The following is an 18,068-nucleotide window of genomic DNA, read 5'->3' on the forward strand; positions in this document are numbered from 1 at the left end:
GCTTTCGGCTCCTTGCTACAAAAGTGAGCCTGGTTCCGCCGAGTGGCTCGGTGCCAACGTTGCAACTGTGGCAGTGCATTAGTACTAGGGCTTGCTGTATGTTTTTTCCATTCCCTTTGGACCCCCCCGCCCGTCAATTCTGACTCCACCAGGACTTCCTGGTGGCGTCATGATTAGAGATGAGCGAGCACCAAAATGCTCGGGTGCTCGTTACTCGGAACGAACTTTTCGCGATGCTCGAGCGTTCGTTTCGAATAACGAACCCCATTGAAGTCAATGGGCGACCCGAGCATTTTTGTATTTCGCCGATACTCGCTAAGGTTTTCATGTGTGAAAATCTGGGCAATTCAAGAAAGTGATGGGAACGACACAGCAATGGATAGGGCAGGCGAGGGGCTACGTGTTGGGCTGCATCTCAAGTTCACAGGTCCCACTATTAAGCCACAATAGCGGCAAGAGTGGGGCCCCCCCCCCTCCCAAAAACTTTTACTTCTGAAAAGCCCTCATTAGCATGGCATACCTTTGCTAAGCACCACACTAGCTACAACAAAGCACAATCACTGCCTGGATGACACTCCGCTGCCACTTCTCCTGGGTTACATGCTGACCAACCGCCCCCCCTCCCCCCCACAGCGCACACCAAAGTGTCCCTGCGCAGCCTTCAGCTGCCCTAATGCCACACCACCCTCATGTCTATTTAGAAGTGTGTCTGCCATGAGGAGGAACCGCAGGCACACACTGCAGAGGGGTTGGCACGGCTAGGCAGCGACCCTCTTTAAAAGGGGCGGGGCGATAGCCCACAATGCTGTACAGAAGCAATGAGAAATAGAATCCTGTGCCACCGCCATCAGGAGCTGCACACGTGGGCGTAGCAATGGGGAACCTATGTGCCACACACTATTCATTCTGTCAAGGTGTCTGCATGCCCCAGTCAGACTGGTAATATGTACCTTAACAGTAACCGCGTTGGTGGCAATGTGGTGGTGACTGCGAACCTAGTAGCGCGGTTGTATTTTGTTGGTTTTCGGAATGCGGCCAGGATTAAGTGGGCCGTGGCGGGGGGATGGTGGGGGGGCTCTCTTGTAGTGTCGGTAAAGGTGAAATTCTTGGACTGGCACCAGACGAACCAATGCAAAGGCATTTGCCAAGAATGTTTTCCCTGTTGGAGGAGGAGGGGGATGTTTTTGAGGCACTACGTGTCCTCTCCACGTGTCTGTGGTTATATGCACCTTAACAGTAACCGCGTTGGTGGGAAATGGCCTCGCCGCCATCATGTCTTTGGGAAGCCTCTGTTTCCACACCCCAGAGACATACCATTAGCAGCGGTATAGGCAGAGCCCATAATTCGTAACATTTCAGCCGTAGCATTAGGACAGGCCCCACTAACATATCACTAGCAGCATTATAGCAGGAGCGCAGTCTTCGTTCCATGTCAGCAATAGTAGCACTCAAGACAGGCCCCAGTAACCATTCCGAAGCAGCAGTATAGCGGGAGCGCAGTCTTCGTTCTATGTCAGTAATAGTAGCACTCAAGACAGGCCCCAGTAACAATTCCGAAGCAGCAGTATAGCGGGAGCGCAGTCTTCGTTCCATGTCAGTAATAGTAGCACTCAAGACAGGCCCCAGTAACAATTCCGAAGCAGCAGTATAGCGGGAGCGCAGTCTTCGTTCCATGTCAGTAATAGTAGCACTCAAGACAGGCCCCAGTAACAATTCCGAAGCAGCAGTATAGTGGGAGCGCAGTCTTAGTTCCATTTCAGTAGCTGCAGTATAGCCAAGGCCCAAGTTACATTTATGTAGCTAAAGTGTAGGCCAACCCCACACACACTTCTTTACCATGAGTGCAGGCGAAGAACATACAAATTGCTATGATTACACTGTAGGTGAGGGCCCCAAAAAATTGGTGTACCAACAGTACTAATGTACCTCAGTAAAAATTGGCCATGCCCAACCAAGATGGCAGGTGAAACCCATTAATCGCTTTGGTTAATGTGGCTTAAGTGGTAACTAGGCCTGGAGGCAGCCCAGTTTAACGAAAAATTGGTTCAAGTTAAAGTTTCAACGCTTTTAAGAGCATTGAAACATATAAAAATTGTTTAGAAAAATTAGATGAGTGAGCCTTGTGGCCCTAAGAAAAATTGCCCGTTCAGCGTGATTACGTGAGGTTTCAGGAGGAGGAGCAGGAGGAGGAGGAGGAATATTAGACACAGATTGATGAAACAGAAATGTCCCCGTTTTGGATGGTGAGAGAGAACGTAGCTTCCATCCGCGGGTGCAGCCTACGTATTGCTTACGTATCGCTGCTGTCCGCTGGTGGAGAAGAGAAGTCTGGGGAAATCCAGGCTTTGTTCATCTTGATGAGTGTTAGCCTGTCGGCACTGTCGGTTGACAGGCGGGTACGCTTATCTGTGATGATTCCCCCAGCCGCACTAAACACCCTTTCCGACAAGACGCTAGCCGCAGGACAAGCAAGCACCTCCAGGGCATACAGCGCGAGTTCAGGCCACGTGTCCAGCTTCGACACCCAGTAGTTGTAGGTGGCAGAGGCGTCACGGAGGACGGTCGTGCGATCCGCTACGTACTCCCTCACCATCCTTTTACAGTGCTCCCGCCGACTCAGCCTTGACTGGGGAGCGGTGACACAGTCTTGGTGTGGAGCCATAAAGCTGTCCAGGCCCTTAAAGACTTTTGCACTGCCTGGGCTGTACATGCTGCTCGATCTCCGCACCTCCCCTGCTACCTGGCCCTCGGAACTGCGCCTTCTGCCACTAGCGCTGTCGGATGGGAATTTGACCATCAGCTTGTCCGCCAGGATCCTGTGGTATAGCAACACTCTCGAACCCCTTTCCTCTTCGGGAATGAGACTGGGAAGGTTCTCCTTATAGCGTGGGTCGAGCAGTGTGTACACCCAGTAATCCGTAGTGGCCAGAATGCGTGCAACGCGAGGGTCACGAGAAAGGCATCCTAACATGAAGTCAGCCATGTGTGCCAGGGTACCCGTACGCAACACATGGCTGTCTTCACTAGGAAGATCACTTTCAGGATCCTCCTCCTCCTCCTCCTCTTCCTCCTCCTCATCCTCCTCAGGCCATACACGCTGAAAGGATGACAGGCAAGCAGCAGGGGTACCGTCAGCAGTGGGCCAAGCTGTCTCTTCCCCCTCCTCCTCCTCATCCTCCTCATGCTCCTCCTCCTCCTCCTCCTGAATGCGCTGAGATATAGACAGGAGGGTGCTCTGACTATCCAGCGACATACTGTCTTCCCCCGCATCCGTTTCCGAGCGCAAAGCGGCTGCCTTTATGGTTTGCAGGGAACTTCTTAAGATGCATAGCAGAGGAATGGTGACGCTAATGATTGCAGCATCGCCGCTCACCACCTGGGTAGACTGCTCAAAGTTTCGAAGGACCTGGCAGATGTCTGCCAACCAGGCCCACTCTTCTGAAAAGAATTGAGGAGGCTGACTCCCACTGCGCCGCCCATGTTGGAGTTGGTATTCCACGATAGCTCTACGCTGCTCATAGAGCCTGGCCAACATGTGGAGCGTAGAGTTCCACCGTGTGGGCACGTCGCACAGCAGTCGGTGCACTGGCAGATTAAACCGATGTTGCAGGGTGCGCAGGGTGGCAGCGTGCGTGTGGGACTTGCGGAAATGTGCGCAGAGCCGGCGCACCTTTCCGAGCAGGTCTGACAAGCGTGGGTAGCTTTTCAGAAAGCGCTGAACCACCAAATTAAAGACATGGGCCAGGCATGGCACGTGCGTGAGGCTGCCGAGCTGCCGAGCCGCCACCAGGTTACGGCCGTTGTCACACACGACCATGCCCGGTTGGAGGCTCAGCGGCGCAAGCCAGCGGTCGGTCTGCTCTGTCAGACCCTGCAGCAGTTCGTGGGCCGTGGGCCTCCTATCTCCTAAGCTGAGTAGTTTCAGCACGGCCTGCTGACGCTTGCCCACCGCTGTGCTGCCACGCCGCGCGACACCGACTGCTGGCGACGTCCTGCTGCTGCTGACACATCTAGATTGCGAGACAGAGGTTGAGGAGGAGGAGGAGGAGGAGGAGGGTGCTTTAGTGGACGAAGCATACACCGCCGAACATACCAGCACCGAGCTGGGGCCCGCAATTCTGGGGGTGGGTAGGACGTGAGCGGTCCCAGGCTCTGACTCTGTCCCAGCCTCCACTAAATTCACCCAATGTGCCGTCAGGGAGATGTAGTGGCCCTGGCCGCCTGTGCTTGTCCACGTGTCCGTAGTTAAGTGGACCTTGCCACTAACCGCATTGGTGAGGGCGCGTACAATGTTGCGGGAAACGTGGTCGTGCAGGGCTGGGACGGCACATCGGGAAAAGTAGTGGCGACTGGGAACTGAGTAGCGCGGGGCCGCCGCCGCCATCATAGCTTTGAAAGCCTCCGTTTCCACAAGCCTATACGGCAGCATCTCAAGGCTGATAAATTTGGCGATGTGGACGGTTAACGATTGAGCGTGCGGGTGCGTGGCGGCGTACTTGCGCTTGCGCTCCAACACTTGCGCTAGCGACGGCTGGACTGTGCGGTGCGAGACATTGGTGGATGGGGCCGAGGACAGCGGAGGTGAGGGTGTGGGTGCAGGCCATGGGACGGTTGTGCCTGTGTCCTGAGAGGGGGGTTGTATCTCAGTGGCAGGTTGGGGCACAGGGGGAGAGGCAGCGGTGCAAACCGGAGGCGGTGAACGGCCTTCGTCCCACCTTCTGGGGTGCTTGGCCATCATATGTCTGCGCATGCTGGTGGTGGTGAGGCTGTTGGTGGTGGCTCCCCGGCTGATCTTGGCGCGACAAAGGTTGCACACCACTGTTCGTCGGTCCTCAGGCGTCTCTGTGAAAAACTGCCAGACCTTTGAGCACCTCGGCCTCTGCAGGGTGGCATGGCGCGAGGGGGCGCTTTGGGAAACAGTTGGTGGATTATTCAGTCTGGCCCTGCCTCTACCCCTGGACACCGCACTGCCTCTTGCAACCTGCCCTGCTGCTGCCTCCCCCTCTGAAGACCTGTCCTGAGTAGGCGTTGCACACCAGGTGGGGTCAGTCACCTCATCGTCCAGCTGCTCTTCCTCCGAATCCTCTGTGCGCTCCTCCCTCGCACTTACTGCCCTTACTACTACCTCACTGCAAGACAACTGTGTCTCATCGTCATCGTCCTCCTCACCCACTGAAAGGTCTTGAGACAGTTGGCAGAAGTCCCCAGCCTCATCCCCCGGACCCCGGGAACTTTCCAATGGTTGGGCATCAGTGACGATAAACTCCTCTGGTGGGAGAGGAACCACTGCTGCCCAATCTGAGCAGGGGCCCGAGAACAGTTCCTGAGAGTCTTCACGTCCTCTAGCCCTACCCCTACCCCTCAGCATGCTGTATTACCAGTGATTTCACAGCCAGGAAATAAATTGGCGCAAGCCTGCAGGCCAAATAGAATTTTTTGCCTGCTTTTTACAAGGAACACCCACACTGCGTGTATTCAATGAATACTAAGTTTAATAACTGTGTTGTGGCCCTGCCAATTTGTCCCAGAACTGCAGTGATGCAAAGTAATTCGCTACCTACAGCAGATCAGGGATTTCCCATGCAGGAAAAAAATTGCCGCACGCCTGCGGTAAAACGTAGCTGACTGCGTCTGATTTTTTCTGAACGTTCAGTGCACAGCACACACGTACACAGAGCCCTGAGTACTGTCAGAGGCAGGCCAAATAGAATTTTTTACCTGCTTTATACAAGGAACACCCACACTGCGTGTATTCAATGAATAATGTATGTCTTCTGGCCCTGCCTACACAATTCTATCCCTGTAGTATTAATGCCGGGTGCAATGCTCTGCACAGCCGGTTTTGAGAAGAAAAAAACAATATGCAACACTGCTTTCAGCAGCCTGGACAGTACTGCACACGGATAGATGTGGCCCTAGAAAGGACCGTTGGGGTTCTTGAAGCCTACACTAACTCCTAACACTCTCCCTGCCTAACCCTCACTTCTGTCCCTATTGCAGGGCGCAATGCTCTGCAGATCCAATTTTGGAAAAAAAAAAAATACTGTGCTAGCACAGTACTGCACACTAGTAGATGTGGCCCTAAGAAGGGCTGTTGGGGTTCTTGAAGCCTACACTAACTCCTAACGCTCTCCCTACAGCAGCTCCAGCACGATAGTACTTTCCCTCAGCTAAGTCACAAGGCATGTGTGGCGAGCTGCGGGAGGGGCCGACTTTTATACTCGGGTGACATCTGATCGCCCCAGCCACTCACAGCAGGGGGGTGGTATAGGGCTTGAACGTCACAGGGGGAAGTTGTAATGCCTTCCCTGTCTTTCAATTGGCCAGAAAAGCGCGCTAACGTCTCAGAGAGGAAACTGAAAGTAACCGGAACACCGCGTGGTACTCGTTACGAGTAACGAGCATCCCGAACACCCTAATATTCGCACGAATATCAAGCTCGGACGAGTACGTTCGCTCATCTCTAGTCATGATACAATAATACCGGGGCGGATGTTGACAGAATATATCCAGTCTATACAATGTTCTGTGAAATAAGAATCCTGGACTGCTAAGGATGCCTGTACATGGCGCATTCCAGCTGCAGACATTGGATTCGGTTTACCACTCGGTGCTAGACTACACCTGCACTTGCCATAATTTTAGTTGCAAGTTTAGGTGCAGCCCAGCAATTCATGGTAAAACACATACACAGCCAGCAGCTGGGATTCACTGTTAGGGTACCCTCACTCAACAACTGAACACCTACACTGATACATTGTAACATACCCTCAGATAGAAGGTTTATATGACTGGTTAATCTGTGGATGTAAATAAGCATGTTTCCAGTCACTGACAGCCAACAAAGAAGTTGCTTAAAGGTGTTGTGTCACGATAGAAAATTACCCCTCTTCCACATTATAGGGGATAATTTTCTGATCAGTGGCGGTCTGACCACTGGAACCCCCCCTGATTGGGAGAATGGGGGTCCCAAAGGTCCACGAATTAATGAAGTGGCTGCGTATAAGTGCTGTCACTCCATTCATTTTGATGGGAATACGGAGATAGCCAAGTTCAAGTACTCAGCAATCTAAGGTTTTTCTATTGAATTGAATGGATCCACAGTGCTCGTGTTTAGGGTGTTTCTTTGTAAATTATGTGTATTTAAATTAAGTGTCCCTCAAGGCTAATTGGCCAACAATGACAATGTGGTAGTTTTCATAGGATTTTTCTTACTATGGAGTGGTAGATGTGGCCATGTGGACCCCCTTAATCAACCAAGATGGTTAGTCTACATACAAGGCATGCTTTGTAGCTGGGCCCACGAGCAGTAGTCCATAGAGAAGAGCTTCATAGAGCATCTATTAGATAACACTGTACCTCTTTCTCCCACCTCTTTTTTAATTATTGTTTCTGTTTTAATATAGTTTTGATTGATGTTTCTTTAAGAAAATGGGATGGAACTGAGGTGAAAAGCGTTCCTGTGTTCCTGTTCCGGTGGGAGAAGCCTAAGGCCAGAGGAGAATTAGATGCTAAGGGAGCCAGATGCTTGAGCAGTTTTTCAACAGGACCTACTGTAGGACTACGGAGGTATTCTGCACGGCATACCAGCTGCAGTGCCGGGCATCCAGGTTCTGCACCTTCCAGGGGGATAAAAATAACTCTCAGAGGGGGTTGTTGGTCCAGTGGAACTAAAAGCTGATTGCCAAAAGAACAACGCGGTTTGGAACACTGATCACATTAAGAACGCTGCCTTCTTAAATGCTACTGTGTCAGAGGTGGTGCCTGTTGGCCATCATGGTGGCAGCCATCTTGAATTCAACCCAAGAAATGTCAATGGAAAAGGGGTCACGGGATACAAGATTTAAGTATAGAATTTCATCAGAAATTGATAGGTGCTGTCATTTTTTTCAATAGTTGCAACCATTTTCAAGTTATGTATGATATCATGTTAAATATTAATGCAGTTGTTATGTTGAATTATGTGGTATGGAAAACACCAATCCCATGTCTTTTCAGGTACCGGAAGATGCCTTTAACAATCCAGGAGAGAATTGAGATTATCCTGATGGTTGGTAACAGAAGTTCACATGAGGTCACCGAGGGTTTCAATCAAGAACACCCAGGAAGACAGCCAGTAAGTGCATGAACTGTCAGGAAACTGATTCAGAAGTTCAAGAATACTGGTGGTGTCCAGGACAAACCGAGAACTGGTTGCCTGAGAATTGGTCAAGAAAAATAAGAACTAGTCGAGAACTGGTGAGAGTAGAATAGTAAGTTGACTCACACTACGCCCCAATACTAGTCTCCTGGTGCTTTTCTGTGCATTTCATGAAAACAGCTAGCACAGTCATTGACACCTGGGGATTAGAAGCACTACTCAGAAGACCAGTTTTCAGTTTGCCCTGGACACTACCAGTTTCCCTGAACTTCTGAATCAAGTTCCTAACAGTTTGCACACTTGCTGGTTGTCTTTTTGGTTGTTTTTGATGGAGCGCTTTGGTCACCTCACGTGAACTTCTGTTACTGACCATCAGAATGATCTCACTTCTGTCCTTAATTTTTAATGGCATCCTCTGGTACCTGAAAAGACATGTGATTAGTGTTTTCATACCATATAATTAAAAATAACAACTTTTTTAATACTCAACATGACATCATCCATAACTCGAAAATGGTTGTAGATATTGAAAAAAAAATTTACTGCACCTATCAATTTCTGATGAAATTCTACCCTTAAATCATGTATCCTATGACCCTACTCTCCAGTGAGGTTTTTTGGGCTGAATCCAAGATGGCTACCACTAAGAAGACTGACAGGCAACACCACAGTGCCAAAAAGTTTTACCCATCTATCTTGTTCTCTAAAGTTATCTAGATATTCTAGGTGGCCCTGACTTTGGAATCACCCTGTATATTTAATAAAATATATTTATTGGTTCACAGTTACAACGGATGATTAATCCACCTTAGAGACACTGTGATTGTACATTTTAATTATCAGTTTTTAAATGTAAACCAAAAGGGGTAAATCTCGGTTGATTTTCACTTTATAAGCGGAAACATTTTGTTCTGTAGAACATTAATGCCTATTTTATAAGAAAACATAAACGGCAGGACAAGCTGCTAACATTCGCTGTCTTTCTAATTCACAGATTTAATTGCAGAGCCTGTGAGTTGGGGACAACAGCCACCTCCCACCGGCGTTGATTCACAAATTTAACTTGTTCTCTTCATTTCTTGATATCGTGTTCCTGCTTGTCGAGAATTACACTAAAATGATGGGGGTTTTGTACTGTTTCTAGCGCACCGCATAAAAATAAGTAATGTATCAATAAGAGCAGTGAATGGGTTGACAAGCCTTCATATTGAGTCATCTATTGATAGTATGTACATTTCATGATGAGTATTAATATAACAATATTGCCCTGTTCTGGGTGCAATCTAATAGTCTATAATGCACAACTTAAAAAAAACAACACTTTACAGCTTTTAATAGAAGCATCTGCCAAGTGTTGCAGCTCAAAAAATTGTGACCTGTATGTAAATTAAGTGTCCCTTGAGGCAAACTGGCTAACAGAGACCATGTGGTCATTTTCATAGCATTCAAAGTGCTAATGACCACTTGTCCGTCAGTCTGTGTGTACTGTGTGAGTTACATGCAGAACCTGATCGGACCTGTGATGATGTCATCATCATGTAATCAGTTACCGACTCTTAGCTCCGCCCGCTGATGACCGGTGATGTCATCACAGGTCCTTTATCCTCATTGTGCACTGAATGAGGGATTATGGGCAGACTACATCCCCCATGCATATTAGCCTTTTACTCCCCACTTCTACACGAGCCAACCTAAGCAACCAATCACCGTGAATCAGCCAAACCAAATAGCCAATCACCATGAATCAGCCAACTCAAATAACCAATCACCGTGAATCAGCCTACCCAAATAACCAATCACTGGGAATGAGTAAATCCAAACAACCAATCAGGTTGCGAATGGTGCGGATTTGGGGAGTAATATAGATATATGCATCCCTCACAAACCCACCTGCGTGGAGACTCCAATAAATGACACCTCACAAATTTACATATACATAGCTCGTGTGCTGACAGGACCTATGATGATGTCACCATCATGTGATCAGTCATATGGTCTCTGAGCTGAATGAGGGATTGTGAGCGGACTACATCCCCCACAAACCCCTGCGGCCTCAGTTGCTATTGATACAACAGTCTTCAATCTGGCAGTTTTTAGCTGGTTGTGAGACAGCTGCACACCTGTGTGGAGACTCCAATAAATGACACCTCACAAATGTACACCTATATAGCTGGCATGGCATATTGACCAACAACATTGAAGCATAGTCCTTCCCCACTATCTTCACATCCCCTGAACGTGATATCATGTCATCTCAAGTGCCAATGCTGCCAACACCAGCCCAGCCTTCATCTAATCGTCAAACGTTATCCAATTTAAAACAAACTGTCGCTGTTGTGCAAACATGACACCACAGAGGGTTCAATGCCGCCATGAAGCTAATGCAGCTTACATGATACAGCAACAAGCCATGAGTTAACCTCAGCCACCAGCTGAAGTTTGTAAATCTCATGCAGCCGATATGTAAAAGCTACGAGCAAACATGTCTCCTCAGTGAGCTGCTGAAGTTTATAAATCAAGTGCAGCTCATATGCAAAAGCAACGAAGCAGAGCTGTGTGGCGCATTGCGCCACCAGAAACACTGGTACTATAATTTACTAATAATTACTAGTCAGGTGCCTAAGCACCTGACAGTTACCCCACGTAAAACCACCCTAAAGTCTTTACAGCAATTGCAATATGCTGGGAATAAAAAAAAAATGCATTCTTACTAATCTCGCCCCATACTAAGCCTTGTGCAGTCAACCCATGACCCATCGGAGCTGAAGTTTCCCTAGAAAAACTTTTTACTTGTTAGCAACTATGAAATTACCCAGCAAAGGGAGATAAGAAAGCCCTATCAATTAGCATCCTTTATCTCACTGGCAAGTACACTTACTACTTGTCAACTGCAACTTTGAAGCACTGATTTATCTTATAGACTAAAAAGAAGGACAATTGGCCATTGCTAAGCAAAATATTTTTACCTTTTCAGAACCAAAGCAAGATTCAAACTCAGAGCTCAACATTGTTCTCTTGACAACATCTGTGGATACTTGCTTTGCTATGTCAAATGTCACCTGTGAATACAAAGAAGTCATCGATTAATCTTTGTGTCTTTAGGTAGGTAGAAGTAGTACACCAATCTATTGAAAGTGGTCATATCCACCTAATACTGTGTTTTGAAAGGATACATCTTCCCCAGTTTTTGGATGCAAATGCTTCCTCTGAACCCCTTATATCAATATATAGTACAGGGAGTGTAGGAATGCCATCCACTATATCGCAGCCCATGTGGAGCTGTTCATTCACAGAATAAAGCCATTTGTGTCAGTATCACCACAGAAGGCTATGACTGGCTGAGCAGTATTGCGTACAATGAATGGCATGTGACCGCTGCAGCTTTATCCGGGATTGGAGCAGTTGTAACAATTGGACCAACTAAAGGGGAGCTGTAATTGCTATTTTACTTCTTAAAATAACCTTATTGCTAGATAGGGGATGTAAATAAGCAGAAAAGAAACAGTCATATCTCAAGGGAACAGTCACACTGATTCCAGACCAGTGGCTCTAGCCCCGTTTCCGCTCTGGTTTTGGTCATTAGTGCCCAGCTCATGTGACTCACTGCTTCTTTAATGGGGTTAAAGGAATTAAAGGGAATCTGTCATCTCAAATATCCTGTGCAAACTGCAGGCATCATGTTATAGAGCAGGAGGAGCTGAGCGGACTGATATATAGTTTTATGGGGAAAGATTCAGCATAACTTGTATTTTATTCATTTATATCTCTGCACATTCTGAGCTGAACAGTCCAGTGGGCAGAGCTATCAGTGATTGGCTGCTGCCACTGTATGTACAGTCATGCACAGATAGCTCTCAATCTCTGACAGGACGGCCCATTGGACTGCTTAGCTTAAAATGAGCAAAGCTTTAAATGAGTATAATACAAGTATAGTGAATCTTTCCCCAAAAAACTGAAAATCAATCTGCTCAGCTCTTCCTGCTCTTAAGGGCTCTTTCACATGAGCGTATATCGGCCGCCGTTTTCACGATCGGTCGATATACGCTTCGATCTGATGCATTGGATTCCAATGCATCAGATCACATGGCCGTATTCCCGCAACGTAAAAGCACCCGGCTGGGCAATATAGTTCCAGAATTATCTTTTGGGCCAGAATATGTCGGCTGCTGCAGGAGCTCCTATGGGAGCCAATGACAGCGGCTGGAGATGGGAGGTGGGAGGAAGTTTAGCAGCATGACTGCTAAACTTCCTCCCTCTTCTCTCCTCCTCTCCAGCTGATTGCAATGGGAGGGGGCGGGGCTTAGCTCCACCCTCATTCCACCCCCCCATTGCAATCAGCCGGAGGGGAGGAGAGAGGAGGTGAGCCTTAAGGCGGAGGGAAGGGGCAATGGCATGGCAGCCTCGGTGTATATGCGCCGGGGCCCCATGCCGTCTAAACGGGCACACAAATATTAGATTTGTGAGCCCGTTCACCAGTTTTTACTGCTCAGATTGTAGCGTATATTGGCTGGCTGTGAAAATGGCGGCCCATATACGTTCGCAGGAACAAAACCTTAACATGATGCCTGAAGTTTGGACAGTATGTTCGAGCTGACAGATTCCCTTTAACTTAATATAGTCATGCAAATTCTCTAATTGATAGTAGTTATTGAGAGAGCTAACATAGGAGGCTCCTAATTATTAAGAAAAATGTTATAAATGTTGATGTCTATTGGGGGAAATGCTATAGAGATTGATAAGTATGGCACCGCTGCTGAGGTCTACTGTGTATTATGCAACTGGGCAATGTAACAGTCTCTATCATGGCCTCTGTGGACATAATTTGTGCTTGGTCTCCCTCTCAGTGCGGTGGCCCCTTTAAGATTCAGAAGTCATCACCATTCTGGGCAGAACTTGTGTGTCTGATGGAAGAATAGTAAGGTATGTCATCCTGTCTAGTGGGGGCTGCGTTTAGTATAACAGCAAACTGCTGTTGTGTTACTGCTGTTAGGGAAGTGCATAATCGAATGAGAGCGCTGTAAAAGGATGACAGCATATTTGAGTTGTTCGCTGTTAGACAGCTCCAAGGGCCATGAGAGATTGAATGTTGCAAAAAACACTGAGCTGTGTGCATGCATTGGAAATTTTGTGTCATAGCCGAAACAGCATAATCAGTCTAGACCATTGAGTCAAAGAGACTGAGGTTGGCAATCTACTACAAGTAAAAGTCCATTAGGAGACTGTGAATGCATACCAGCGTAAATCGAGACCATCCATGAAATTTTTGAGAAAGTGTCCATGGAGTCACACAAATACTGTGGAGTAGCTAAAGAGACCGCGAGTAGGTAATGAGACTGTGAATATTTTTAAGAGACCGTGTCTTGATTCTGCATGAGCTTCCTAGCTAAATCTGTGTGAACATATTCTAGAGGCAACCCTGCTAAGTGTGGGAACTATGTTGCATTATTCTGAACTGTGTACAGTTCTGTTAAAGAGACTGTACCGCTGATTCAGCTACCAAGTGAAGACTGTTCCTATTGACCACAGTGTGTGTTCACCTCTTAATCCCCCCGCAGTGAAGGATAACCCCTACATGCTCATTAGTACACAGGGTGGGAATATTATAAAGACTGATTTTGCAGTATGTGGCAGTTCTTGAATTTGGGAAACACAATGTATTAGGTGAAAAAAGCATACTACCGCGCTTCCCTGAAAATAAGACAGTGTATTATATTAATTTTTGTTCAAAAAGGTTTAACTTTTTTACATGTTTTACCTGAGCACTATTTAAATTGACTTTTTTAATTAACTGTTAGCAGGGCTTAATTTTGGAGCAGGGCTTATATTTCAAGCATCCTCAAAAAGCCTGAAAAATCATTTTGCATCCTCAAAAATTCAGGAAATTCATGCTATGTCTTATTTTCAGGGAAACATGGTAGTTAGGAGTGAATACAGTTTAATTGCTGAAGTATTGGTGAGAGGTTTCCTTTAAGGGTGTGATTATAGCATATTTTTCTATTACAAATAAATCCAATAAAATTGGATTTTTTTCAATCCCAGAAAAACTCTTTAATTTCTGGAAACAGACAAATACGTCTTTTGATTTTTAGAAACCATGTCAAGCTGTAAACATAACGGATGACTTGGATGATTTCCTCTGACATTTTTATTCTTGGTAGTAAAGTTATTATGCTTTTATGTTATTCTTGGTAGTAGTTACATGCATCTTTATGAGGATTCAGTAAATCTCGGGGAAAACAATGTGCAAATAATTATTTACCAGGGTATTTATACTAGGAAGATGATTTATAAATGCAGATAGGCTTTTTAAGGGCATTGAACATTCAAGTTCCAAGAATTCATCTTCGTAATGACAAAGAATGATTCGTTCTGAGAACATACTGCACAGGCGCCCACTGGCTTTCATCGAAATGCATTTCAGCACCATATAATCTTGGCTACATACTAATCAAAACAGGCAAAAACATTTTCATAGGAACTCTAAAATCACCTGTTTAAATGCCAATTTGGGACACAAAAGGTGAAAAGAGAGTGTAAATATCAAAGTGACAGGAAGTTAAATAAAATGCAAAATTATAGTGAAAATTAGCGAGGATCTAGAGGAACATGGCCCCAGAGCAGAGATCAAAATGCCACCCCTTTGTGTAGGTTCGTACTGCACATCCTCCTCATCTTGAGACAGGAGCACTTGATGCTTGTTCACCAACTTTCTGTCCTTTCTAGCAAGAATGGGAAAAAAAATGTTATGACCCCCAAGAAGGTTCCTTCATTCTAATTTCAACTTTAGTTTGGAAGATGTTGTACATAAATATTAAAATAAATGGTGGTAAAAGAAAAAATGGGGTATCGGCGCTTCGCGGAAAACGGGTCACACCGGATGTAATATCCAAATGGAGCAACATCTGCATGGAGTTTGTATGCCCTCCCTATGTTTGCATCGTTTTCCTCCCACACTCCAAAAAAGATACTAATAGACAACTATAGACATTAAACCCTCATGCGAACAGGACCCAATAAGTGATGATGAGTCCTTGTATAGTGCTGCAGAACACGTATGAGCTATAAAGAAATAAAGCAATGCTCATGCACAATCTGGATAGAGTGGAGAGCTTGGCAGCTGCGAGGGGTCACTCGTTCAGAAATGTGTCCATTACCTTCAGCTCTCCTGACTGCACTTATCACTTAATTGATTCTTGACCACTTTGTACAAGGTTTAGTGGGATTACTAAAGAGTGGGCTTGGGAGTCAAATTTACTTCATAGACAGCCACCCATTAACCCTATGGATGCTGCCATCAGTGCTGTCTGTGGCTTTTAAATGGCATGACCGAGGTAAGGGGCTCAGTTTGTCCTTTGAACGCCCCCTGCAAAGGAATTAGTGGGTTTGAGCCTGAGGACCAGTGCAGGCTCTTAGGGTTGCCATGGACTTCACCCTATTAAGGCGTGTGGAAGGGCTTAGAAATAACTATTGCAGTATCTATCAAACAACCACACATACTCTAAAGGGGCCACAGAAAAAAAAGGAAATATATTTTTTTGATATTTAAAAACTATTTTAAGAAGTTAAAAAAACAGAACATGCATAAAAACATGGTAAAAAATTATATATATTTATTTGGCATATTTGTATCCATATCTGTAAAAGTCCAACTTACAATACCACAATACTTATCCTGATCAGTGAAAGACATCAGAAATCAATGCAAGACGGAATTTTTTGGGTTACCCTATTGTCTACATAGAATAAAATAAAATAAAAATAAATTTAAAAAAGCAGTCAAAAACTCATACCTACTTCATAATGGTACCTACAGAAACTACAACCTGCCCTGTGAAAAAACAAACACACACAGCTGAATAGAAATTAAAATAAAAATATATATATAGCTGTCAGAATAAAGCAAACCCATTTTTTTAACAATTTCTTTTTTTTTTAATAGAAAAACAAGAGTACATTAATTCGGTATCACGCTAATCCACATAGTAAATTTAACATATTATTCTTACTGCACTGTGGACGCGTAAATGAGTAAATCCTACAAAAGAAGAACAATTGCATTTTTTTCATGATAGAATGGTAGAGTTGGAAGGGACCTCCAGGGTCATCGGGTCCAACCCCCTGCTCAGTGCAGGATTTACTAAATCATCCCAGACAGATATTTGTCCAGCCTTTGTTTGAACACTTCCATTGAAGGAGAACTCACCACCTCCCATGGTAACCTGTTCCACTCATTGATCAATCTCACTGTCAGAATTTTTTTTTCTAATATCTAACCTGTGTCTCCTCCCTTTCAGTCTCATCCCATTGCTTCTAGCTTTCCCTTGTACAAATGAGAATAGAGCTGATCCCTCTGCACTGTGACAGCCCTTCAGATATTTGTAGACAGCTATTACGTCTCCTCTCAGCCTTCTTTTTTGCAAGCTAAACATTCCCAGATCCTTTAACAGCTCCTCATAGGACATGATTTGCAGACCGCTCACCATCCTGGTGGCTCTTCTCTGAACTTGCTCTATTTTGTCTGTCTTTTTTTAAAGTGGGGTGACCACAACTGGACACAGTATTCCAGGTGATGTGCTTTTTTCTTGCCCAGATGTAGGACTTTGCATTTCTCCTTGTTAAATACCATTCTGTTAGTCACCACCCACTATTCAAGCTTTTCCAGATCTTTTTGAATACTTTCTCTCTCTTCCCTAGTGTTAGCTATCCCTCTTAGCTATGTGTCGTCGGCAAATTTGATCAGTTTCCCCTCAATTCCCTCCTCCAAATCATTTATAAAAAAAAGTTGAACAACACTGGCCCTAGGACAGAGCCTTGTGGAACCCCACTTGACACATTCCTTGAATTGGATGTGCTGCCTTTTATGACCACTCTTTGAGTACGATCACTCAGCCAGTTTTAAATTCACCTAACAGTTGCCTTTGGTCATCTTTTTCAATAAGTATGGTATGTGATCCTTTGCCAAATGCTTTACTAAAGTCAAGATATTGCATTTCCTTATCAACCAAGTCGATGATCCTGTCATAGAAGGAAATTAGACTCGTCTGGCATGACTTGTTTGTTACAAACCCATGCTGGCTCTGATTAATTACTCCATTCTCATCCAAGTACTTGAATACAAGCTGTTTAATAATTTGTTCAAAGATCTTTCCCGGTGTAGAAGTCAGGCTCACAGGCCTGTAGTTTTCTGGATCCACCTTCTTCCTTTTATGGAACGATAGGGACAACATTTGCCCTTTTTCAATCTTCTAGGACTTATCCTGTTCTCCATGAATTTTCAAAGATTACGGTGAGTGGTTCAGCAATTACCTCCACTGCTTCCTTTAGGCCTCCTTCCCACGAACGGATTTCCGCCGCGTAATTCGCGGCGAAAATCCACTGCGTTGCCCGCAGCTATTAGGTTCTATTGAACCTAATAGCACAATGCTCACGATGCGTAATTCCACCGCGGAATTACGCACCGCGATTTCTCCCGTCCTCACCCGCAGCATGCTCTATTTTCTGCGGGTGAGGACGGGCTGTACGCACTGACGGCTTCCATTGCAGTCAATGGAAGCCGTCCGTTCACGCTATCTCCCGCTGTAACCAGCGGGAGATAGCGTGAAAAAGCGCTTTCCCGCCCACCGCCGCGCGTCATATGACGCCTTATGACGCGGCCGGCCGCGTCACGTGACACGGCCGGCCGCGTCACGTGACACGCTCGGTGACGCGTCGGCGGTGGGCGGTGACGGGCGGTGACGCGGCGGCGGTGGGCGGGGAAGCGATTTCACGCTATCTCACGCAGGTAAGTATAGGGGCTCTGGGGGGCGCCGTGACGGGCTTCACAGCGTAATATTACGCGGCGGAGCCCGTCACGCTCGTGGGAAGGAGGCCTTAGTATCCTAGGATGTAATTCATCTGGACCTTGAGACTTGAATTCATTTAAGTTAGC

At 46.2% G+C, this 18,068-nt stretch overlaps 1 protein-coding gene across 1 annotated transcript in view; it reads right to left on the minus strand.

Annotated features, from left to right (window-relative positions):
• Nucleotides 1-18,068, minus strand: part of LOC136573326 (uncharacterized) — a 93,165-nt gene that overhangs the window by 986 nt on the left and 74,111 nt on the right. Inside the window, exon 10 of the mRNA XM_066574616.1 lies at nt 11,107-11,199. Within this exon, the coding sequence (XP_066430713.1) occupies nt 11,107-11,199 (93 nt within the window). The remainder of the gene's footprint in view (nt 1-11,106; nt 11,200-18,068) is intronic.

Source organism: Eleutherodactylus coqui, chromosome 7 (assembly GCF_035609145.1).
Source record: "Eleutherodactylus coqui strain aEleCoq1 chromosome 7, aEleCoq1.hap1, whole genome shotgun sequence".
NCBI classification, from domain to species: domain Eukaryota; kingdom Metazoa; phylum Chordata; class Amphibia; order Anura; family Eleutherodactylidae; genus Eleutherodactylus; species Eleutherodactylus coqui.